General features: G+C 48.8%; 1 protein-coding gene and 1 long non-coding RNA gene across 7 annotated transcripts in view; one reads left to right on the forward strand and one right to left on the reverse strand.

The window, feature by feature from the left end:
- The window catches only part of Rgs3 (regulator of G protein signaling 3), a 136122-nt gene that overhangs the window by 80146 nt on the left and 30193 nt on the right, over window positions 1–25783 (reverse strand). For 4 of the 6 annotated variants that reach the window (XM_076934837.1, XM_076934838.1, XM_076934840.1 and 1 more), the window contains 7 exons: window positions 19128–19178; window positions 16618–16676; window positions 15489–15583; window positions 14427–14495; window positions 6867–6927; window positions 5587–5677; window positions 5009–5064 (listed from right to left, as the gene is read on the reverse strand). In XM_076934837.1, the coding sequence (XP_076790952.1) occupies window positions 5009–5064; window positions 5587–5677; window positions 6867–6927; window positions 14427–14495; window positions 15489–15583; window positions 16618–16676; window positions 19128–19178 (482 nt within the window). Of the gene's footprint in view, window positions 1–2614; window positions 2774–5008; window positions 5065–5586; window positions 5678–6866; window positions 6928–14426; window positions 14496–15488; window positions 15584–16617; window positions 16677–19127; window positions 19179–25783 lie in introns of those variants that run through there. The other 2 variants (XM_076934839.1, XM_034502414.2) reach the window with 2 other exon arrangements.
- On the forward strand, window positions 403–15543 carry LOC143442430 (uncharacterized). Its single transcript, XR_013110646.1, has 3 exons — window positions 403–600; window positions 6185–7103; window positions 15417–15543. It is a non-coding gene; the product is annotated as an uncharacterized LOC143442430 (long non-coding RNA).

Here is a 25783-nt window from a genome sequence, read left to right on the forward strand (position 1 = left end):
GGGAGTCCTGAGATACCACTGTGGGAGGAAAAGATCAGGGTGGGTCCCAAGGCTCAGCAAGCCTAGAACAGGTCAGGCAGGGCACAGCCATGTGCAGAGCCTGCTGTCTCTCAGGGCTGGCCACCTGTATTCACCTGCTGGTTGCTGGTAACCCAAGGCCAGGCACATGAAAGGAGAGCAGGCAGGAGTCCAGGGTGACCAAAGGTCCCCGAGGCTCAGCTTCCCACCAGTCCTGGGCCTGGATTCAAAGCAAGTTTGTAAAACAGGAAATCTGACAGACAAGGGGGGAGGGGGAGGGAGGCAGGAAAATACCCTATTCCCATAAGAATTCTGGGAAAACACATAGCTAAGACAGGAAGAGAAGAAAAAAAGAAAAAAAAAAGTGGAAAGAAAGCAAAACAAAGCCAGGAGTGAACGTGAAAAGCTGGAAGGATTTCTCATTGCCAGGTCAGCAGAGGCCTAGAGAAGATACCAGGAGCCACTCTGTGGGACTAACAGGGGACTTGGAACCCACCCTCCACACCACACAGAAACCCTCTTAGCCCTGCCCCAAAGCTACGCCAGCCACGGGATGCTGAGGATGACCGTCCTGTATGGAGGGTAAGCCCCCAGGCTCTCTGGTCTGAAGATAAATGTGTTTCCACACTCTGGTGCTCTGGTTCAGGCAGGGCCAGGAGCCTCTTCACCTCCCTTAGTGCCACCTGGGAGAACAATCCCGCCCCATTGGCTGGCAAAGGAGTGGTGGGAAATGGGTTGGAAAGGAACAAGAGGCGCGGGCAGCCTGAGGGAGGAGCAGGCTGCCATGGAGGCCTCTGAGCATACAGAGTAGTGTCCAAAGAGTTTGTCCACCAAGACAAGAGTCTGTCCTAGACCCCAAAGAGTACAGCTTCAGTAAGCCCATTTTACAGAGAAGGTAATCAAGGCCCAAAGTGATGGCATGCTTCCCCAGGGCTCCTCTCTGACCTTGGGCTTAAGAACCACTGGCTCAGCAGTTAGCAGTCCTCTCCTGACTCTGGGACCTCGGCAGCCCCTGACAGGTGTCCTTCCCAGGGTGGTTCTTTCTCTTGCCTGTCAAGGGCAAGCACTGCCACCGCTCCCGTGTCTCAGCCATGCCAGCACCTGCAGAGTATCTGATGTTCTGTCACACGCGGGATCCTGTCACACTACACAAATCTGGATATATTTTACCTTTATCCCAACCCCTGGCCCCCATTCCTATTTTATAAGAAAGAAAAGCCTAATTCTAGAAGAGTCTCTGGGGTGAACATGACCATCACTCCTTACTCTCCCCTGTCCACTCCCTGGGGGTGAGCAGCAGACACAAGCCAAGCACTTTATAGGATCACCATTTACTGCCACAGGCCTGTCTCTACTTCACTACTCCTGTTTTGGGGACAAGGGACTGTAAATTGCTCAAGAGAGTCAGTCAAAGGGGACCACAGTGGACTAGAGCTCTGGTCCCACAGAAAGTTTACTGTGCTCGATTCTGCCCCAGCCTCAGTGCGGGAACCATCTTACCCTGAGTCCAGTCCATGTGTGTACCAGGTTTCACTCTGGCCACCAGCACATCCCCAGGCTCTGGCTCCTTGGCCCAAGGACACCTGGGATTCCATAGGGGATTCTACCCAGTGCTCACCCTGCCTTATGTTTATGAACACCTAAATATTCTTGCCACAGAGAGTGCCCTGTCTAACTTCAGGACAGTAGGGAATATAGGTTAAGGCCTGCAAGGAAAATGTTAGAAGGAACATCTGGATCCCAGTGATAGAGGCAGGTGCCAGGGGCCTCTCCCTGTGACCTACGCACTAATGAGTTAGGCCCCAGATTCTAATGAGGGCCTTCTCTGTATTTTTACAGTCAGGGCAATTTGTGTGGTCCCTCCAGCTTGGACACTACACAAATCTGGATATATTTTACCTTTACCCCAACCTCTGGCCCCCATTCCTATTTTATAAGAAAGAAAAGCCTAATTCTAGAAGAGTCTTTGGGGTTAACATGACCATTACTCCTTACTCTACCCTGCCTCCCAGCCCAGGAGCTAAGAGACAGATGCAGTGAAGTGGGCCTCCAGACCCACAGCAGTGCGGACTCACTTCAAGGCATTGTGGCAGCCGGGAGGATAAGATACACATACATCACATCTCACATAGAAGCACACACCAATATACACAAGGGACATAATGGGCACAGCTGCCCACCAAAGACAGAAAAGTCAGCAGTACTGCAGTTTTCAGGAGTCACTTAGCTCCCCAGCCTAAACCCACCACCAGCAATCTCAGAACTGAGATGCCTTTTTTGTTTTTCCAATCACCTTCTTCTAGATGATAAAAGCAAAAGCAAAAAAACCAAACAAACAACAGCTAAATCATCTCATCAAAGATCCCAGGCAGTGGGTAGGACAGCACTCAGAACTGTCCTCAGCTGCCTGTAACCTGGGGCAGTAAGTAGTAGGCTGGGTCATGGGTCTAACCCTGTCTCCAACTTTCCCTCACATCAAAATGTGCCTGCAGGGAACAGGGGGGAGGCGTAGAAGGCCTGGTGGAGAGAGATTCTATATGGAGCCCCATCCCTGACTCCCACTATCACACAGTACCCCAGGGGATCAAGCACCCACCTGGCGGTAGCGGCGTTCTGAACACACTTTGCAGAGCCCATTGAAGCGGTTCATGGCTGCGGATCCTGCCTCGGCTGCCTCCCCATGAAAACCCAGCTCTCCCCCAGTAGCGGGAGCCCACACTGCGCCCGTCAGCCTGGCATGACCGCCCTGGGAAGCCCGCCCCTCAGAAGAATGGCAGGAAATCACCTCTCACCTCCCCAGGCCCTGTCTGTGCTGTGTGCCTCTGCAGATAAGCCTGAAGGCTTCCTGAAACCTCGGAATGACAAGGAAGAGGGAGAGTTTTATATTAAAATTCCTGTCAACTAGTTAGTATTCCTCGGGCCTGGCGGGGAGAGGGCGCCTTTGTTCTGGCTGCATTCTCTGCCCTGGGACAGGCGCTCTGTGAGAGCAGTGTTCTCACAAACAGCCCTTATTGCCTGCTGGAGGGAAACTCAAGCAGAAAACACACCCTGTTTTGTAAGAGCACGCCTCCTTACAAGTCCCAGGGTCCCCAGGAGCAAATCCAGTGGACTAACCCAGTGGGGACAATCTGGGCTGCTGTGAACATTATACCCATAAACAACCCATTTTAAGTCAGTTAACACAAATCATCTGGAGGCTGGTGGGCACTCAGGAGTCACTTAATAGTCAGCTTCTGAATTCACAAAAAACGGGCTATGCGAAGGAACTGATGGCATGTAGACCACATGGTCAAATGTGCAAATGGGTTCCCAGCCATGGGGTCACTTGCCTCCACATCGGAACAACAAAGAAGTGGAGGCCTAGAGAGAGTCAAATGCAGGTTAGAACCCAGGCCCTGCAGTCAGTACCTCAAAGTCCTAGGATCAGATCTTATGAGTAGCACTGCATGAACCCAGACCCCTCTGGCCTTCTACGATCCCCCTGGAAAAGCCCACCTGCTCACTCATGTAGTTAGAACAGAGGCTTTCCCTTGGTTTGGTTGCTGAGTGTCCATGGGCAGGGGGCCTCTAGGTCTTTCAGATGGAGGATTTGAATAACTGACCTCTTATTTCCCCACACCTCTACTAGTCACTGTCTGTGCTCAGCACTGTTGGACATCATCGGTGCACAAACCTCCCAAATGCAATTCAACTCAGAACAGTGTCCTGAGGGACACGGGACAGTAGACAGAATCTAGCACAAAGCAGGTCTTTCATAGGCCACCTGGAGACCTCCAGTGCAGATATCCAAGTCATTCTCACATATTCCTAGGGTGGCTCCATGGTCACTCCCTCCCCAGAGAGTGGGGAGATCTTTGGAGCTATCCCTGAAGCTAGAGGAAGCTTCTAAGCTCCTAGTAAAACCATGAAAAACACATATTACCTTAGCACTATAATGGGGGCTGGATGTTTGTATAGGACACAGTGGCATTGCCTAACATGAAATAGAAGCTATGGCTATGTTCCTCAGTCCTGCTTGCTCCAGCCAGGAGCTCAGAAGCTACAGGCAGCAAGCAGCTACTGTGATGGGTAGTGATATTCTGAACACCGTGTTCCACAAGGGAGTGAGCCAAGGCTCACTCACCAGGTTGGGGTCTGCACAGGTGTGACCACCACATAGTGAACAAGGGATTGGATGACTGGGTGCACAAATGGCACCTAAGGGGCTAATTTCAATACAAGAGGTCAAGGAGCATGCCAACACCAACATCCTGGGTCTTCTCGGTGAGGGCACAGTCTAGAGACAGTGTGGCACAGTACACAGAAGAGATAAAGAGTCTCTGTCAATCTCTTGCTGGCTGAGTGGCCACAGCGACATAACACCCTGAGATCTATATGTCTCCTTATCTGTAAGGTGGGCTGGTGACAGCCACCTCACAGGAGGTGGTGAGAGTTAGATTACAGTATCACCCCAGGGGCTGATTGATCATCAAGAGTTTGATTTTCCTTCTCCTATTAAAGAGTCACTGTGACAGGTTCTCCAAAGAGATCAAATGAACTTTGGACAATTCACCCAAATTCTTAAATGACGCTCCTCTCTAGATTCAGAGCTGGTAGGAAGCCAGAAATCCATCACTTTCTTATGGCTTCCTTCCCAGCCCCCGCAGGCTTAGATTTGGCCATGGTGCTAAAAGGCACAGAAGATCTGGGGACCTGAGGGAAGGGAGGATTCTATTTCTATTAGAAAAATCCAGTCATCCTACATTTCCTGGCTCTCCCCCCCACCCCCCAAGATCACGAATGACCAAGACCTATGTACAGGACAATTTCCAGTGCCACACCTTAGGAAAGTTAAGAACCCTCCTTCACAAGGCATGGCTTGCTGTGTTCCAAATCCCAAGCTGCCCTCTTTCACAGACACTTCCTGACCCAAGAGGCTGACAAAGAAGACAGAGACCCTAGAGCCATGCTCAGGTTCTACCAGCCCTAGCCAGGAGTGTCCCCCACCTACCTGGAGTGTCTCCCCATTCTCAGGGTCCCTCTCTCCCGGCATTCTCAACAGCACGTCTGGAAGAAGATAGGGCTGAGTCAGAAAGTTCTTGCTTGACACAAGGGCCCATGTATACACCCACCATGGATGAGACTGACAGGACAGCTCCTGGCTTCCAGGATAGAAGGATGTCAAGACTCAGAGCAAGCAGAGGCTCAGAAGCCAGGGCTGTGAGGGAAAAAACAGGACCATTGGGACATGAAATCCAAGCCCTGAGTCTCAGGCTCACAGCAGGCCCCAGAAGCATGCCTACAGTGTTGGGGTTCCCAGAGTCAGCAAGGGATGAAGGGGAGTGGATGGCTTCTGAGACATAGAGCCTGGGAAGGAGACTCTTGGGAAGTCCTGAAGCTTCTGTGAGTGGGGCTGGGGACTGATCTGTGTGAAGCCAGATAACAGAAACTCTCAAAGTCTATCATACAATACAGTAGTGACATCCTGGTCAGGAGTAGCCTGCGATCTTATAGGAAAGAAATGCCAGGGAGGCAGAGGCTAATGCCTTACTCAGTCAGGGTCAGGGGCTTCAAGGGGCTTGCACACACCTCTCAGGGGCTGGAGCCGCCGCCTAGCCACCTTGAGGTGCTTGGTCCTCCCCAGGTCCTCTCCTAGCAGATAGTACCAGCCACTGATCTCCTGTCGTGAGAGAAGGAAGAATACGATCAGTCCAAAGAGGCAGGGGACACAGCTCAAGCTACCACTAACCCTTTGAAAACAAACACAAACAAACAAACAAACAAACAAACAAACAAAAATCCTACAGCTGGCCATCATTCTTCCTAAGCAGATGGTTCAGCCTCCCTGTCCTAAGGTTGCCACTTGCACCTCCAGAAAGCCTTCCCTGATTCTCTGGATAGAAGTCATCCTCCCTTAGCCCCTTAGCCCTGGACAATTACGGACTTGCCTGTCTCAACATTCCTGCCTCCTGCCTCCTGCCTCCTGCCTCCTGCCTCCTGCCTCCTGCCTCCTGCCTCCTGCCTCCTGCCTCCTGCCTCCTGCCTCCTGCCTCCTGCCTCCTGCCTCCTGCCTCCTGCCTCCTGCCTCCTGCCTCCTGCCTCCTGCCTCCTGCCTCCAGCCAGACTCTTTGACCTACCTAGTATTGAGCCTGGTAAATAGTAGGTGCTCATTAAATATTTGTTACAGAACAAAGAGGAAAGAGTGAAGAACAGCAGAGAGGCCACAAGAGCAGATACTCAAGACCCCTCTGCAGTCTCCATGAGCAGCACCTTTTTGAGGAGACTGAAGCCAAGGCTATGGCCAGGGGATCAAGAGAACATCCACCACAGCCCATCTCTTGACTTCATTCCAGGACACACAGCTGAGTGGCAGGGTCTCAAAACGGGCTACAAGGACATTTTCAAGATGTGCAAAAGCAATGTACCCCTCCCTACGCAGAGCTTCTAGTTTGGGGCTGCAGTGCCAAGTAAGGTCAGCTAAGTGACATCTATCCAAAGGAGGGGACTCCTGAGCTCGCGTCCTCAGCCAGCCTGAGAGGATTGTCATCAGTCTCAATGCTTTCTACCCCCATTCAAGCACTTCCTGAGCCCAGAAGACAGATCCGGAGGACCCTCCATGGCATCCTGGCATCCATCAGACTCAGCACTTCCTAGGGAGCCTTGGGCTGCCAAACTCCCCTCTGGAAGGGAACCCAAACCCTCAGCCAGGCCAGTGACAACAGCAGCCTATAATTTAGACTACCAACATCTGCTTCAGTGGGACACAACGTCACAGAGAGCAGCTCAATGCAAGCATTTCCAGGGTCAACATGACTGTACCAGCCAGGGCCTAGGTGGGCTATGGCTCCAGAAGCTTCCTGCCAACTCACCTTGTCTGGAGTCAAGAGAGACCTCACCCCGAAGCTCATACAGCCAATGGGCATGTGCTGCCTAGGAGGAGAGCAGAGAGTGAGTCTCCCGCTGTCTGTTCAAGGAAGTCAAATGTTCCATCGTCTACATGTGGCTTCCCAAGAGCACGTCTGCCTGCTCCTGTTCCTTCATTCTTCCCACTTTGTGAGGTGGGCAGAGGAGTTCTACCGAGTCTCTAGAGAAAAGCGCCAAGCTTGGTAGGTCCCCTTCCCAAGGTCACAGAATAGTATTTGTTAGTCAGGTCTGAGGAAACTTGAGCATCTTAGGTCTGGGCAGATGCTGCTCTCTCTGATGCCACAAGAGCTCAGGTTACCTTGAGGGTGTTAGCCATTCTAGTGCTGGCTGGTTGAGAGGGTTGTCCCCATTGGAGAGTCTTAGCCACCACCTCAGCTGGGGACATGCAGTAAGAGGGAAGTTATGGGACCTCCACTCTCATAGCCTTGCCTCATAGCCAAGCAGGACCTTAGCAGTTCTCAGATGGCTGGAGACCGAGTTCCAAACAGACCCAACATACAAAAGTCACAATGACCCAGCTGTCGACGGGGCAGGCAGGCATGAGCCAAGGTCAGGCCTCATGCATTGCCAAACTGAGGGGTAAAGTTGGAGCTGGGCCTCTTGGGTAGCAGGAATTCAAAGTGCCTAGGGAATGTCCAACCATCACGAACTGATTGACAGCTTTTAACAGTGATGGCATTGATTAATGCTAATGAAATGCCAAAGCTTGCTCTTGTCAGAGAACAGGGTGTGTACGAAGCTGCAATTTCATGGGAAACAGAGCCCCAAAAGACAAACAATGGCTGTGTCTGGTAGGTGGGATTGTTAGCAATTTTCGTTTTCAAATCTTCATAGGGGAATAGTCACTGCTTTTGCAATGGGGGCGGGTACTACATAAACGTATTTTTAAGGACCTCAGTTGTACTACATTCTACTTGACCTTGCTGTTTAAGCCTTTTGTGAGTTTTGAGTCTGCTTTGGTTTTCTTCCCTTCCCTTCTGTCTACAGCTCCCAACTCAGATTCCTTTGTAGACTGGTTTAATTACTATCTAGAAACACCATACATATTTATTTAGACTGGAGCGTAACACTGACAGCCTAACTCTTGCTATCTGAAGGACCCACAGAAAGGATCTGGCCTGCTCCCAGTTGTCAGAGGGAGTTACTAAAACTCCCTGCAGATGCACCTCCCAGGAAGCTGTCTTCAGAGGTCAGGCCCAGGAGGCCTCAGCAGCATCAAAGGGCTGCCTGCAAAACCTGCCTTGAGATTCTGAGCTGCAGAGCTCATGCCTAGATCCAAACCCAGTTAATTCAAGGTTGTGTCTGGGCACGGGAGCCCAGAGAAAGCTCTCCAGGGATTCTACATGTACCCACCCATGGTCAAGTCGAGGTCGAGAAGCCTCTATAAATATATATTGTTTGGATTCTCCGGAAAGGGTGGCAGCTTGCCACCTGATAGTTATAAGTACAACAAAACTAGCTTTTCCCAGGCACCCAAGCCAAGTGAGGGGCAGGGCGGGGGAGGGGGGTGAGGGGGGGACACAGAGCACTGCAAACTGGTCCCCAGCACTGGCCACCTGACTGCCAGTCCATGTTCTGAACCACAGCTGCGGCTATTTCTCTCCATGACATTATTAGCTGTTTCTCTAGCAGTGGCTCATGGTTACCTCCCCCTCCCTGTCTCAGTCATACAAGCCCTCATTAATGACTCGCTCAAGGAGGGTAATGCAGTCACCCTAATTTAAATACCCCTTCACCTTCCTACCCTTCCCTTCTGAACACTCTTCCTTCTTGGAAAGGGGCCAGAGTGGTACTAGAAGGCTAGACCACCACAGTAGCAGACATCCAGATAGCTGCCACTTGAGGACAGCCTTTAGAGACTCTACCAATGTGCTCCTAGCAAGTTTGTTTTTCTCGTCAGCACATTTGGAAGAGCCTTGGCTGGTAGTGAGGTGAAGTACACTCTGCACTCATGCTGGCTGCCGCTGTAGATTTCCCTGTCTCCAAGGCTTGGGCTTGGGCTTTCATCGTAATAAACATTGCCTCTCCCTGCTCTGCTCTAAGTGGAATTTTTATTCCCTGGTGCTTAGAGAATGCTAAATGGTTAATAGCCTCCCTTGAGCTTTGCATCCTGCTAAGGGGCCTCCAGTGATTTCATGATCGTTCAGGCAGAGTAAACTGTCACAATTAACGTCCACAAGCAGGGACCTCTCTCTGAGTGTTCTTCAATTAGCTACTTCTAAAGGCTGCTTTGAAAACCCTTTGGAGGAAGAACTGCTTATATAAGCAGCCTGAGTGTACAGCAAGGTACCAACCAGCCAGCTTACCAACTTGGGCCTGCGCAGGAGAGGATGGCAATTTCCCTCTGTGAAGAGGCTCTGGAACCATGCCTTGGTCCCTACTCACTGCCAAGGCTTCAGCTCCAGGCTTCTACACTCAGCAAAGGCTTGACAAATGGGGGAATCCATCATGCCCATGGTTGGCAGGCACTGGGCATGGAGCCCCAGTGTTAAGGAAACATGACAAATGGGCAGGAATTTAAAGAGCAGCTCAAGACAGCAATACAGGGCCTGGCACAAGACAGGGTGAGATTGACAGATGAACAGTGAGGACAACAAACTGTGGAGGCACAAGGGGTAGTAGGGGCATGGGAGCTTACAGGACGCCTCATGAGCAGATCCAGAAAGAAGAAGCGGAAGGGCATCTCAGAGAGAGGGAGCAGCCAATACAAGGCTCAGAGGTAACATTATGGAGCGCATGGCAGAATTGCTCAGCTTACTGCAAGATGACACTTACTGCATTTTGGGAGAAAGCACATTAACTCACTCATTCAAGAGCCTTAAACTATTTGTTTCACAGGGGTTTATGATTGAAGCTTTATTTCCAGTCTGATACCTTAAACTGCGTACATGTTTTTCTAGTCACTTTTCTCTTTGTGCTACATACGTGCATGACCCATCACTGGTCATGAGCTTTCTGATATTAGGCCACACTATCCTTGACTAAGATCCTGTTCATAGAAGGGTTAAAGGAGAGTCTGCCCCAGAGTATTGAGGGTGCTGCCTGGCACGGGATAAAATAGATCTTCCATACATGCAGCCATTGTTATAAGATTGTGTTTGTTAATTATGTATGTGTGTGTGTGTATGTGTGTATGCATGCTTCATATATATGCATGTTTCATATATATGCATGCTTCATATATATGTATGCTTCATATATAGCTATATATATAAAGCATATATATTATATATAAAGTATATGATATATATATATTTTCTTAAATCTATTCATTTCCTTCCATAATGGTCTTTCACACTGATAACTCAAATGTCTATCTTTCAGAGGAACAGTCACATCTCTCTCCAAAGTTGTTCTCTGGCTACAAGTTCAGAAAGTGCTATAAACGATATTAGAAGCTTTAGTTCAGTTTTTGCTTATCATCCAACGGGGCTTCTAAATAGCTTATCCCCCTGTTCAATGCACGGAGGAATTAGACAGATTACTATCATTCTGAGTGTGGTTACGTCTTCATGGTTCTGTGTCTTTAGAAGTTGTCATTTATTATAATACTGATGTCACCTGAAGGTGAGGCTGAGAGAAAGAAGACTACACATTGACAAAGGATGATCGGGGCTATGCATCTCTGGGGGTTCACATCTGTCTGCTATCTTTGCTTATCTTTGAAAAGGTCTATGGTTTTGTTTTCTGTTTTTTTGTTTATCGAGCCACTTTATAAACGTGGCTCTAATTGTTTAATATTTACAGAAGTTTGAAATTGAGATAAAAAGCTCTAGAGATGGCTGAGTTTTACAGATAAGGGAGCTGAGGCTCAGAGCGGGGAAAGGGCTGGTCCCCAGTCTCACAGCCAGCAAGCGTGGTTCTCCTTCAGAGGCTCCCTGTCTCTTCTCAGCACCCGCCAAGATGCTGACATAAGCTGAAACCCACAGCTCCCCTTCCGGGATTCTATGTGTCTGTGATGGGTGGTGTGGTGCACAGGTGTACAACCTCAGGGACCCCATTCTCCACTGTATTCCCTCAGGACAAGGCCTCTCACTGAAGCTACAGTTGGGCAGGTACCCCGATCATCAGTCTATACCCCCCCACAATACTAAGGAGTTACAGGCTTGTGTGCTGCCATGCTTGGCTTTTCCCACAGGTGCTGGGGATTGAAACTCGGATCTGCAGCCACCACTGGGAGGACCGCTCCTCTCCCTCTCGCTGCTTACAGGTCTCAGAATGTGCCCACTGCACATCTGACTAGGTGGTATATAAAGCTATAATACGTGTATTGAAGAAATGTCTCAAGGTTGGAGGAGCAAGCCACTGGCAGGGAAGGAGAATGGTTTTGGAGTCATTTGTCATATACAAGAGGTGTGACTAAAAACACATCTGATTGCCTGGACTTGTAGATGATGTTTTTTCCCCCCTACATTCCAGCTGTGTTACTTAGGACAAGTTACATAACCTTTCTGTGCCTGTTTCCTAGGCCATAAAAGAGCTGAGTGGGGATTAAATTAGATAAGGCATGCCATGGGCTTAATGTTCACATAGAATAAATGCTTGTTAAGTACCAGCTGTTATATAACCTCAAGGCATTATGCCGTTTGAGAGGAAGGAATCCTAATTTTCACCCCTCGAGACCCACATTAAATAAGATAATGTATAGAAAATGCTTGACTCGGCAAACAGTTCAGTAAATGTTTGTCTCCCACCTCTGTAATGGTTTTTCTCATTGAGAACGTCTGTCCTTCAGAGAAACATAATTTGGTTTGGGAGTGCTCCACAGAGCCCTAGTTTTCCTGCAGTTGCTGTCTGTCTGTCTGCCCTGGGGCCAGAGGCCTCCTCTTTCAGAACATTGATAAAGGAGAATCTGCAGAGAATACCAGGAGGCTGACTGAAAACAGCCAGCATGGTGCTGACAGCCCTGGCAGAGCCATCTGCTCCACAGGCAGGCCTGCCTGAGCCTGCCCCGGCCCTCTTGAGCTTAGAGCTGGGACTCTGACCATGAGCCTGGCTGTGTTTTATTTAATCAAGGATCTCACTTTCCCAAAATAGGCAACCGGTGGAGACAGCGCCCTGACTAGGCGGCCTCGCTGGAGGCTGACTCACTTTCACCAGCTTCCCTTTCTCTTCCAAAAATTCAACCTGCATGGCTCCCCCAGCAGCAGCTCTATCTACCTGCTTCCCATGGAAGGTTCACCTCCAGCCCTCACGTCCACCGAGAGCTTGCCGGGTGCCCCTCTGCTTCTCTGACAATCCTTTAAGGCTTATGGAGCAGTTTACTGACCCTTCAAATACAGGGCCTGCCACTCAGTGCACCCTGGGTAGTCTATCTCATCCATTCAATCTGGGCATCACCAGCACACACCACTCTCACCCAGATGCTCCAGATACCAGCATCTTCCCTTCCCTTCACAGACTGCTGGTATATCTGACTCCTCCCCCTGTTCTCACAGCTAAGTACTCCTTTCAAATGCCATTCCTCTCAATTCTCTTTCACCTTGTCCTACCAAAGACTTTCTTGAATCTTAGACCTACAGCGTCTGTCAGTCACTCTTTCGTCAGTATCCTTCAGGTATGTCCAGTGGCCAAACAGCATCTCAAACGCCAAACTGGCTTCATCAGCTCACCACGGGGCCTTGTTTAAATGTAGACCTCCAGGGCCTGCTCATGCAGACTTGGGATTAGCCGTCTGATGCCTGGGTTATCTGGGGACCTGTGAACCATATAGGTGCCCTGGGAGATTCTGATGTCCAGCCAGAACTCAGGATAACTGGCACTGGAGAAAACCCTTCTCTAGAGGACTTATGGATCTACCTGCTTGGGTCTACGCCAACTCCATCTCAGCTCTGTTGAAGGCTTACATTGCACCTGACCTTCCCAAAACACCAGTGAGTTCTCAGACACTGCCTCATTTCACAAACCTACCCTCTCCGCTCTGTCCTTTTGGACCAGGAGGTAACGCAATGATAAGGACAGAACTTAGATCCAACTGCCTGGCTTTTCTTCCTAGCTTTACTGTTCACTCTTTGGGTGACCCTGAGCAAGGTCCCATCTTCCTGAGCCTTGGTCACTTCTTCTGTAAACTTAGTGTAATCTATTCAAACGAGGCTGGACTCAGCTCAGCACCCAGCAAGTGAGGGGCCTGGTATCAACGTGATGCCCTCGTCTCCATCCATGGCTCAAGTCTCTTTCACTGCCATTCTGAGAGCTGCTCGAGTGCTCAGCACCTGGAATGTTGGCTGCCAGGCAGTAGCAGATGGATGGATGGATGGATGGATGGATGGATGGATGGATGGATATAGATAGTACCATGAGCATTGTTCCCTGATGAAAAGAAGATTCCATCAAAACAAAAACTCTTCATTCTCAAGGTTACATGGGACCCAAAAAAAAGCTAATGGTACTTATGTTTCCAGGAAGAACTCAGGAACTGGCATGTAGTTCAGTGGTAGAACATTTATTTGCCTGATATGTATAAGGCTCTGGGTTCGATCTCCAACATGGTGCATACACAAAAAACATCCAACCCCCAAAACATTTTCCAGGTCTGGGCTGGAGAGCGGAGATGATGTTTGTCCACATGGGACCCGTTTAAATACATTCCAGTCCTATTCTAGGTACTGGACAAGTGCAACTGGCCACCAGGTCTCCCAGATGACTTCTGTGAAACGAGCCCCATGCTGCTCCTGCCCTATTGGGCTTGGCTGGCAGATGCTCTCACCTGCTCCCCTTAGCAGCCAATCATTCCTGCTGTTTGCCTACTACACCTTCCTTCTACGCTGTCACATCTGCCTCCCATTCTTTACAACCACAACTGCCTCCTTTGTCCCCCACTGCCTGCAAGATCAGCGTGTTACACACACACACATCTGTGCACACCTAAATCAGGCCTCCTCATGGCAGCCTGAGACCGCCACAACTATCCCTGACTTCCTCATTACTTCCTGCTTACTTATGCCACACCTGGCCCAGAATGCTCCTTCTGCCTCTCTGTATCTTACTCTTTCTCTTTGCCCAGGTTCAGGAGTCTGCATTTCCCATGAAGCTCTCCCTTCCCACACTTACTCTTTTTCAGTCATCCAGTTCTACTTGAGAGGTTAGTGCTCGTTAGCCATGCATATGCTGGGTACTAAGGACAATAGTGACTCAAAGCAAAGTAGGCCCAGTAGTAACAGTGCCCAGGATCTTATGGAACAGGGTTGTGTGCACGCTGTTACTGTACCTTATCTCAAGTTAGTGACTACTATACCTTCCTGGACAGTGGGTGCCTTAAGAACAGAGTCTTGGTGTATGCTAGTTGCCATCCCTGGGTTTAAGCCCTGCCTTGTTGATACCAAGAGCTCGAAAATATTCACTGACCATGTCTTGGCCTCCCCTTCATCACTATCTCCATATGATAGGGACTCAGGGTACCAGCCTCTGCAACTCACTCACCCTGAAGACATGAAATGAGTCCCTCATGTATGCTGGCACCCTTAACCCAGAGAAGGTTCTCAGCCCAGCACCACAGGTCTCCTCACCTGGTCTCACTGGCCCGGTTCCACACTGTCACCAGAAGACGCTTCTGATCACCCTCCTCTGGGACAGGACTAGGAAGCAAAGGAGATCACCAGAGTATTAGGAGGACCCAGCTCTAGGCCAGGTTCACAGAGCTGGCCATGACTACAGCAGCTGAGCCGGAATCTATACAACTTGCTAAATATAGTGCCACCATGCGGGAGATGAATCCTCACGTGCATAATAACATTTATTCTACATTGTTAGGGACAAAAAGGAGGCCAGGACACACCGTTATAAAACAGTCCTGTGTTGTAAACACACACAGAGGTACACGCCCACAGAAAGAGAGATCTGACAAGAAATGCAGCAACTCCTATCTATGTGAGTAGGAGGGCACAGAGGATATTCTATTCTCTCCCTTCTGTTCACCCATATTGTCCAAAATTACCTTGTGAAGTGAGGAGGAAAACCAAAATATTGTGATTCATTCTCACTAACAGGAAAAGAGTAAATGTCCATGCCCTTCCTATTGGCCCCGGAGTCTCCAGAGATGAGGGACAGAAATAATATAAATAACAGCAGCAGCTCCCCTCTGATGGGTGCTGCCCCACGTCCCACTTAAGAGTCCCTAGCTCCCCAGGAAGGAACTATTATTAACTCCATTCTACAAATGAGGAAGCTGGGGCTCAGGGAGGTTAATGAGTTTAAATAAAAAGGGAATGAACAGGTAATACCGCCCTTCAGCTTGGAAAATTCCTTCTATTGAAGGTGAGAACTTGGCCGGAGGCAGTGGGAAACTGGCTACTCTTTTTTTTTTTTTTTTTTCAGTGTGTGTGTGGGGGTGCTTCCAGCCCTAAGCTAGTTACTGTAGTTAGGAAAGACAGCCAAGTGACATGTTATTACTGCAGGCCCCACTGCTGGTCCCGGGCCAGGGATGCAAGGACACCGGGGAGGAGAAAACAAAGGCATCCTTCAGAAGTCAATGTTTTTCTGCTTAAATCTGTGTCTAGATCTGGCAAAGGGAGCTCTTTCCAGACAAACCCTCCCTGCCTCTCAAGGGCTGAGCCGGTCCTGACTCTTACAAGAAGAAGTGCTCGTGGAAAGCTGGGTCTCTGCAGTCTGGAATGACCTGCGTCGTCTGGCAGCATAGCTGGTTGTCTTCCGGGATCAAAGAAATCTTGAGTAGAGAAAGTAAAAGCATTCGGTGATCACAGAGACACATAGTCACCCAAGTCCCGCAGCTCGCTCTGTGAGGCTCCAAACTAAAAGCTTTCCCAGGTTCTTCAAACCAGTCTGGGAAGACCACAGAGTAGAGTCTCCATCACAAACAAGGAGCCTGTCTGTGGCCAGAGGAATGGACACCAGGACAGGGAGTCATGGTGGCGGTAGCAAGATGGCAGCAATAGCTAGGTCTGCCAGAGAGGAGGTACCTTATCCTCTCTACTCTTCCCTAGACCAGGGAGGTTTCCCCAAAGCCAAAGCCTCCTCCCTTCTAAGTCTCCAGGAGCTCTTGGGCATTCTGCCCTGCCCCCACCCCAAGAGACCCCAAGGCCATGTTTTCTCCACATTACTCTTCCTCCCAGGCCTCAGGCATCCAGCCTGTTGCTATAAAGCCATTCTCTCTAGCTCTTGGCAGGAAGGGCTTCTGGACGTAAAGGGAAGAGGGCGTCAGGCCTGCACCTGGCATCTTGGCTGCCACATTCTGGGATGTCCCTGACCCATGGCTTCCTGTATCTTTATCCCTGTGGTCCTCTGGATTCACTACCAGGGTCTAACCCAGAAAGACTTCCCAGCCCTCAGGGAAACACCTCCCACTCTCCTGCCCCAGCCTGACTGTTTTGCTCTAGTTTGGTAGGGAAGGGGATGCTGCTGCTGGGTCCACTACAAAGTTTGTGTTCCAGTCACCAGCCAGGTCACTATGTGGATCACCAAGATCACCCTTAAGAGTCTAGCTCTTGACCAAAGCCCTAGGGAACAAGTCAATCAAAAACAAAACAAAACAAAACAAAACAAAACAAACAAAACAAACAAACAAACAAAACAAAACAAAACAAAACAAAACCCTAGGCCAGCACAGAGCCTCATAAATGCTCAGAGACCAGTGAATGAAGTGGTGGTCACTACCGAAGGCCCCTACCCCACAGATGTCCTTGGACCTTGAGAGTCCACCCCAATACCCCACACCTGCCTTTAATTAATCCCATCAGATACCTTCACATAGGGATCACAGGTACCAGGCTCCTTGCTCATCAGGCCTTTACCTTCTATAACTAAAAAAGAATGGAAAGGTTAGGGTGGGTGAATGGGAGTATACATACATACTTCAACACAGCATGCACTCACAGTAGGGCAGTAGGATTCTGACTCTTACTCCGGTCTTCGTGTTGACATGCTAACTAATGGTTGTCACCCCTCTCTGCCTACTGTATTGCCACTCTCCTCCACCACCATGTTCTGGCAGCACCTGCACCATAGTATAGAACTTGCAATGTATTCAGTCTAAACATTATTAACTGAAGCAAACATGGCTTCCTGGAGGACTCAAAACTGTAAGAAATGTGTGTAGAATCACAGAGCAAGGGAAACGGCAGTTAGATTAGAACCTGTGTCTCTTGACTCCCAGTCTGGTGATCTCTCTACCTTCCAAGACAGCCTCCAGGGATGAGAGCCCAAGTTGCATGGGGCACTGTGCTGTGAAGTGGTTAGTATCACCAAATGGTCATGAGCTCAGAGTCCAGAGGCAGGCAGACCATACGTGAAGCCAGCTGCACCATTCACTAACCATGTATGCTAGAGCAAGGAACTGGCTTGCTCAGACTGAGTGGTCCATTTCCCCAAGAACTTGTAAAGATACTCACTTACATGACATTTGTACTTTTAAAATAATAATAATAAAAAAATCTCTAAAGTGCCCAGGAGACTTCTTGGCCGATAAGTAACTGTTCTGCAAAATGTATGCTATATAAAAAGAATGAACATGGGCTGTGGTGTGGCTTAGTTAGTAGGGTGTTTGATAGCATACATGAGACCCCTGATTTGATACCCAGACCTACCAACAAAACAGAAAATAACAACAACAACAATAAAGATCAACAGACAGACAGACAGATAGACAGCAATGGGGTAAGTGCTTGATATCAAGGTAGGAATGGCTCTCTTGCCTGATGTCCACAGCAGTCAGGTCTTACAATCTCTTGTTTTCCTTTGTGTTTTGTTTGGTTGGACCCTGGGGCTTGGCTCACATAGAGCCCCAACAGTCTGAGGAATGAGGCCTGGGAAGCCAGGCTGGAAGGGATGAAGAGCTGAGGCTGGGGGAAAGCCAAAGCAAACCACACAGGACAAATGGTGTGGCAGGGGCCAAGATGCATTTTGCAAAAACTGTTTGCACAGCTGGAGAGAGACCCTGGCAGGAACGGAACACCCCTCTTCTGGTCCTTGGGAACTTCACATTGGGCCCCTTAAGGCCAGGAGCAAAGGACCCAGGCGCCTGTTGTTCTCTGTTCTGTATCCTAGCTACTGTTCTGAGAATGTATCCCTTCCTTTTAGGGTGTGGCTTTCCTGGTCAAGAGCCTGGCCTGGTGACCCCCTGGGTCTTCCTGATGATCAATGGCAGTAAGGTAGCCCTGACCACACCCTCACACCTCTCCTATCATGGTGGAGAGACCAAATCTCAGGGTGACACAGTATGGTCAGGCTGCAATGAGGACCCAAAATAGGGACAGCCCCTGAAGGAAGGTTAAGGACAAGGAATGACTTCCAGGGTGGGGGTGGGGGAGACAGGGAACAAAACCAGCCTTCCTTCCTGAGGTTCAGTGATGTCCTAGTTAGTCACATTCCTGAGAAATATGGCAAATAGTGGATGGAATGGGGATGGACATTATCTTGTATAGCAAGAGCCAGGGAGCCTATAGGGGACAGGTGGTGCCTTCCAAGCCAAGCTGAAGAGTCCAGACATGGAAGGCCACAACAAAAGCTTGGCAATACTGGGTGGAAGGAAGGACAAAGGGATTGAGTGGGATGTCAACTCTTCCCTGGTAACCCCATTTAGGCACAGGAAGTACTCCTTGGTGTCCATAGCCCCTAGCACAACGCAATGCTCAACCACAAACTTTGCAGTTTATACCATCCTGTTTTGTCTTAATAGACACCTCCACCATATGCTAGGCACTTTACCAATACAGCTTGGTTAATCCTTGAAACGACCCATGTGATGGTTGCTATTACCAGCACCATGTGAGGAGAAAACTAAGCTTGTTCAAGTTTATTTAGTAAGCAAAGCATCAGAACCAGAACTTGGATCCTAGTGGCCTGGCTCCAAAAGCTATGACCTTAACCATAACACTGCTAACACTGCACTGCCCATCATTGTGTGAATAAACAAAATAATGAGGGGGAAAAAAAATCCCCAGCAGGGAAGCCAGGAAGGCTTTTCAGTGCCTGCTGTGCCTGGCTCAAGTGTAACTTTGAGATGTCTAGAAGCAGCTTGAGCCTGCTGAGAGAATACAGATCTGGTAGACAGAACTCCAGACGCTTCAGAGTGAGGTCAAAAGGGACTGGGTCTACAAAAAGTGGCCCAAGTAAGCGCCTACTCTGTTAGTGGACAAATGGCAGAATTCTATAGGAAAAGACAAGATGCCATAGTGACACCATGCCTGTCCAGCTCCAGGCCCACAGAAACCGTCCTCTCCTCCCTTGGTGAACCTGCACATAGCCGTACTCACTGTGCAGCAGCAGAACCCGATCCTGGGCATCAATGGATAGCTTCAGCTGACCTATGGGAACAATGAAATAAACTCCTTTGAACAACAGTCGGTGACAGGGAGCTCTTCTGTTTACGTGATGCCATCCAAAGACAGACATAATCCCTGATTGGAAGAGACCTCCAAAGCCACCGGGTTCTTCCTCTTCTCCCCATAAGGAGTGCCATCTGCAGTGGCTCCAGCCCAACTGATGCCATTCTGGTGATGGGGAGCTCACCCCTGCATGGGGCAGCGCAGACAAACAGTGGACAGTGTCCATACTGGATCATACTATGATCCTAGGAGTGTCATACTGTACCATAAGGAAGGCTGATCACCATTCCTGGAATACCCACTGGAATTTATATATGAGTAGCCCTCAACCAGATTCCTATCAGAGACAAACTAATCACATATGCACAGGAGCTGCTGAAAAACAGGAAATGTGGAAATTCCTGAGGCACTGCCTATAAAACCAACTACAGCTGTAATGGGGGATAGTATGGGCTGGTTCTATATGGCCTGGTGTAGGGATATTATTGACAAGTTGTTTGTTTGGTTTTTAGATTATTTTATGTGTGTACCTGTTTTTGTCTGAATATATGTCTGTGCTTCTTGTTCATGCCTGGTGGCACTGAAGGTCAGAAAAGGGCATCTGATCCCTCAGAACTGGGATTATGGATGGTTTGTGAGACACCATGTGAAGTGAACTCAGGTTCTCTGAAAGAACAGCAAGTGCTCTTAACCACCAAATCATCATGTCTCCAGCCCCAACAAGTTTTTAAAAAAAAATACTTGATGTGTGTGTGCATACATGTTACACACACACACACACACACCAAATTAAAACCAGAATTGCCCAGAGGGAAGAAAATGGTAAGTAGACAGAAATAGTTAAGAATTTCAATTTATATTGTTTTCCAACTCTTGTTTTAACAATATGAATGCATCCATGAGCAACAACACTTTCACAACTGAAAATACAACACTCAGGAGGTAGAGGCAGAAGGATCTCCAGTTCAAGACTAGCCTTGGCTACATAGCAAGATCCTGTCAACAAGAAAAGAGCCAGGATGTAGCTCAGTGCTTCAGTGCTTCCCTAGCATATATACAAGGTCCAGGGTTCAACTCCCAGCAACACAAAGATAGATAGATAGATAGATAGATAGATAGATAGATAGATAGATAGATAGATATAGATGATAGACAGATAGATGATAGATAGATAGATAAATAGACAGATGCTAGGCAGATGATAGATAGATAGATACATACATACAAACATACATACATATATACATAGGCAGATAAATAGACAGATGCTAGGCAGATGATAGATAAATAGATAGATAAATAAATAGATAGATAGATAGATAGATAGATGATAGATAGACAGATAGATACAAAGATACACAGATAGGTACATAGATAGATAGATAGATAGATAGATGATAGATACATACATACATAGGCAGATAAATAGATGCTAGGCAGATAGATGATAGATAGATAGATAGATAGATAGATAGATAGGAGAGATAAAAGGAATGGAGGGAGGAAATCGAAGAGGGTAGGGGAAAGACGATGTTTGACCTGCGCTGGGGAGCAGGTGAAGAATGGGGACATGAGTGAAGTGGTTTTTTGTTTCTGAGTTCTTTTATTTCAATTTATATAAAAAAATAAAATGAGGCTTCAGGTTAAGATGGGGAAATGGCTCACTGGGTAGAGCACTTATGTGTAAGTGTGAGAACTTGAGTTCAGACCCTGAGAACCCACATAAAGCTGGATACAGTAGTATATCAGTAATTCCCGTGCTCCTGTGGGAGCTAGGAGGTGGAGACGGAATCCCCAGAAGCCTTAGGGCCAACTAACTTGGTGTACACATTGGAAGACAAGCGTCTTAGTTAGGGTTACCATCGCTGTAGTCAAACACATGACCAAAAGCTATTTGAGGAGGACAAGGTTTACTTGAATTAAACTTCCACACTGTAGTCCATCATTGATGGAAGTCAGGGCAGGAATCTAGAGACCTTAGTCATACAGAAGGATGCTGCTTACTGGCTTGCTTGCTTGTTCCTCATGGCTTGCTCAGCCTGCTTTCTTGTAAAGCCCAGGACCACCAGCCCATGGGTGGACCTACCTACAATGAGCTGGTCCTTTCCCCATCAATTACCAATTAGGAAAATGCCTTACAAGTTTGCCTGAAGTCCAGTTTTATGGAGGCATTTTCTCAGTTGAAGTCCCCTCCTCTCAGATAACTATAGCTTGTGTCAAGTTGACATAAAACTAGTCAGCACAATAAGTGTCCATGCTTCAAGCCAAGTTGTCTTCTAACCTCTATACATGTGTATTGGCACATTCACTCCAACACTTGCGATATACACACACACACACACACACACACATATACACACGAGAGAGAGAGAGAGAGAGAGAGAGACAGAGAGAGAGAGAGAGAGAGACAGACAGACAGACAGAGACAGACAGAGACAGACAGAGACAGAGAGATTAAAAACAAAACAAAACCCCCTCAAGTCATCCTTACAGACAGCCACACCCATCACTTCCCAATCATATCAAAAATTCTTTTGAGTTCAGCAATCTCTTTGAAACCACAAGACTCCCGTCCACCCAGGAACAAAAGCTGAGAGGACAGAAGAGCAGGGCCAGCCACCCATACCTGCTCCACATCTGATCCCTGCCTAACAATCCTCTACCCCTGGTCTGTTACCTCCAGTGAGGGAAGTTTACCTCTCACAATGAGAGTACTTCCTCTTTTGAATAACTATTTGATGCTCCATCTAAATGGGCTGCTGGTAACTTTCATTAACCTGATTTGGTCCCGACAACTGTGGGCTGTCTCCTCTAGACCTGTTGCACAGAGAGAGTTCTTCAACTATTCCTCAGGCACAGTGAGACAGACACCCTGTCACAGTCTCAACCGTTTGGCTCTGTGTGTGCCTTCTAAAACTGGGCTGGTTCTTAAGGCTTGGGTTTTGGTACCGGCTAGAGGACAAGAAGGTAGCCTTCAGAAAAGAAAAAGAAGAGAGGCCTGTATCTTCAAATTCTTCATGAGGCCTCCCACCACAGTCGTCTGGAATGCCTTGATCCTCTCACTGGTAGAATCTATAAGCTATTCAGACTCTGGCCTCCTGCCCATCAGAAGTCTTACTGTTCTCCTGCCCAGGTTGAAAGCCTCAGAATCCAGGAGGCTCATTCTAGTTCCAGAGCCAGCTGCCCACTTCTCTCCCAGGACCACAATGTCCGTGGCTGGGAGGTAGGGCTAATGATGGGGTTACTGCGAGCCAGGCTGTGATCTGATGATACTGGATGGTGATGAGGTCCTGGGATGAAAGGCTGCATGGGAACCCCCAGGGTGATTATCTCAAGGTCCCTGAAATTGCTACTGTCAGGCTCCATCGTGCCTAGAAATCTGATGCAAATCCCATGCCTGCTCCATGGTGGGCTGGGAGAGGAAGCTTTGAAACAGACATGGCCAGCAGTCATGGGTCAGATCTCACTAACCCAGTGACATTTAGGCTTAACATGAAAGGTTACTTGTTGGTTTCTGAAACCAGTGCTGGTGCAAAGTCAGGTCTGACCCAAACTTGTTTCAATTTGCAAAGCCCTTGGAACTGCTACACTGCGCAGCAACTAACAATAGTCCTTCCTAGAAATGGAGGCATATCCACATACATTGGGCAAACACATATAAGACGGCAGATATAAACACACAGTCTTCTGTCTGTAGCAGGCTCCCAGCCTGGGAGATTGTCAGGGGTATGGGCCAGGCCACAGCTGGAGCTGAAGTAGAGAAGGTCCTAGGTCAGTGCTTCTCAACCTTCTTAATGCTATGGCCTTTAATACAGTTCCTCATGGTGTGGTGACCCCTGACCATAGAATTCCCAGAGAACCTTCATTGCTACTTCATAAATAATTTTGCTACTGAATCATAACATAAATATTTTTGGAGATAGAGGCTTTTCAGAGGGGTCATAACCCACAGGTTGAGAACCACTGTCTATATCAAAGACTGGCCCAGAGTTCTGATACATCTACAAATCTGCCAAGGAGGTTTACTCAAAGAGAGCCTGAGGGCCCTTTCCCATGTAGTAGTCAAGATGAAGCCAAGTGGCCAAGCTCCAGAGTCCTGGTCAGGCCACCCTAGGCTCATAGATGAGAATCAGATCAAGAATGGGCCATACTAGTCCTCAATGTCTTCTCTATTAGTCTCCTCCATCAAATGTCCAACACTCAGGGACCCTGAAGCCATGTTGCCCAAGCTGCTCTTTGGTGGCTAGCCGTAGCTGGCATAGACTGTGACTTGGACCCAGAGTATCCAGGGTACCCACCCCCCCAAGCCAAGACTGGAGACCAAAACCCTGCCCAACTCAGCACACCTTCCACTGTAACAGTCTGTTAGAGCCCACAGCCTCTCAGCAGGCAGCCCATCCACCATTACAGGACAATAAGTCACAGCGTTACTGCAGAAGCCAAGAGAAGGAGAACAAGCATCCATCATAGTGCACGCCTTTAATCCTAACACTCAGCAGGCAGAGGCAGGAGGATCTCTCTGAGTTCAAGGCCAGCCTGATCTACAGAGTGAGTTCCAAGACAGACAGGGCTACACAGAGAAACTCTGTCTCAAAAACAAAACAAAACAAAACAAAAAAGACAAGAGAAGTCTGGCTAGATGGGTCAGCAGGCAACGGCACTCACTGCATATGCCTGATAACTTGAGTCTGATACCCAAAGCCCATGGCAGGAGAGAACCAGCTCCCACCAGTTGTCCTCTGATGGCCACACCCATGCCATGGCACCCAGACTCACATGCACACATCATATAAAACAACAACAATACATAAAATTGATTTAAAATGAAGGAAGTGAAGAGACTCCCAGAGAGATGGCAGGCTTCCATTTAGTCTAAAGAAATGAACCTTGGGTGAAGGAGAAGATAGGATGAATGCCGAGTCTCCAGCTGATCTGAGTGAAGACAAGCAAGACATCACCCCAACTTCATTCTTGTCCTTTATAATAGACCTACTTCTCCCTCACACTCAGAGTGTAGCCCGAGAGAGTGCCAAGCACCTTGGAGTGTTGAAGCTAAGGGCCTGACGTCATCACCTCAGGGTTGTGCGGGGATAGGGAGGGAGAACCCGGAAAGCACAGCAGTTGGACATCTTTTCTACCTGCAAAGGATCCCAGTAATGGGTGCTAAAGAGCCTGTAAGGATGTACCAGGGACCCAGGGCCCAGAGCCAAAGCAAAGACAGGACCCAATAGACCAGGGATGATGTTGAACGCATATGGTTTAAAAGTTTGGAGAGGGCAACAAACCCCGATTCTGCTAAGCCCAGGACTAAAGAGTTCAGGCTTACTGTACACTGCACAAAGGAAGCAGCCAAAGGATTCTGTCCTGCAGGTATCACTCAGCAGAGGACCACAGGAAGCCAAATTCTCTCGGGATATAGTTCCGAGAGACTGACTCAGAAAATAGTAAGATTTGGGCCGCACCCCATTGCGGGACTCCAGAGTCAGCAGACACATGTCCTCAAGAGAGCCTATGCCAAGCCTTCCTCAGTATGTCAGGAACACATGAGGTTCCTATGAAACGACGGTCATCCTCAACAAGTCCCCTGAAACCAGCTGCTCACCTCAGAACTGTCGTGCAGAGCTGGAGAGGACGGTCAGTGGGTAAAGTGCTTCAGAGACGAGCACGAGGACCTGAACTTGGATCCCCAGCACTCACGATAAAAAAAGAAGAGGAGGGGGAAGGGGAGGGAGAAGGGAAAGGAGAAGGAGGGAAGGAGAGGACGGGGAGGAGGGAGAGGAAGGGAAGGAAGAAGAGGGAGAAGGAGGAAGAGGAAGGAGGTGGCAGCTGGGGATTTAAGTCAGTGGTAGAGTCTTCCCTCAGCTTCTAGGGTCAGGAGGAGGGGATTTAGAGGCTGCACGGAGCTATCATTGTAGTCCTGGGGAAGCGGACAGACAGGTGGATCCCTGTGCTTGCTGGCCAGCCTAGACAAATCACTGAGCTTCAGGTCTGGTGGAAGACCTGAGTCAAAATGACAACAACTGTAATAATAGAAACAACGTGGAAAGCAATGGAGGAAGGTGTCCGATATGGACTTCTGATCTCCACGTGTGCATGTGCTCGAGTTCACAAGTGCACAGGAACGGTAGACGCATACACATTACACAGAAACACATACATATATAGATACACACACGCGCGCGCGCACACACACACACACACACACACACACACACACACAGAGCGAGAGGGAGAGGGAGAGGGAGAGGGAGAGGGAGAGGGAGAGGGAGAGGGAGAGGGAGAGGGAGAGGGAGAGGGAGAGGGAGAGGGAGAGGGAGAGGGAGGGAGAGGGAGGGAGAGGGAGAGGGAGAGGGAGAGGGGGAGAGGGAGAGAACTATCACCGCCTGTTAAAAGCCACAGGAAGAATGATGTCAGTACACATCAGGGGCTGGATGTACATAGAGCCTAGCCAACTATTGACATTTACAGATTCACCCTCAGTTGTGAGGACTGTCTATACAAAAGAGGATGGTTGGAAGGAGCCTAGCCAGCTCCTAACTCCCAGACTCAGAGAGGATGAGGGATGCTAGCCAGCTCTGTCCTCT

Source organism: Arvicanthis niloticus, chromosome 5 (genome assembly GCF_011762505.2).
Source record: "Arvicanthis niloticus isolate mArvNil1 chromosome 5, mArvNil1.pat.X, whole genome shotgun sequence".
Taxonomy (NCBI): Eukaryota; Metazoa; Chordata; class Mammalia; order Rodentia; family Muridae; genus Arvicanthis; species Arvicanthis niloticus.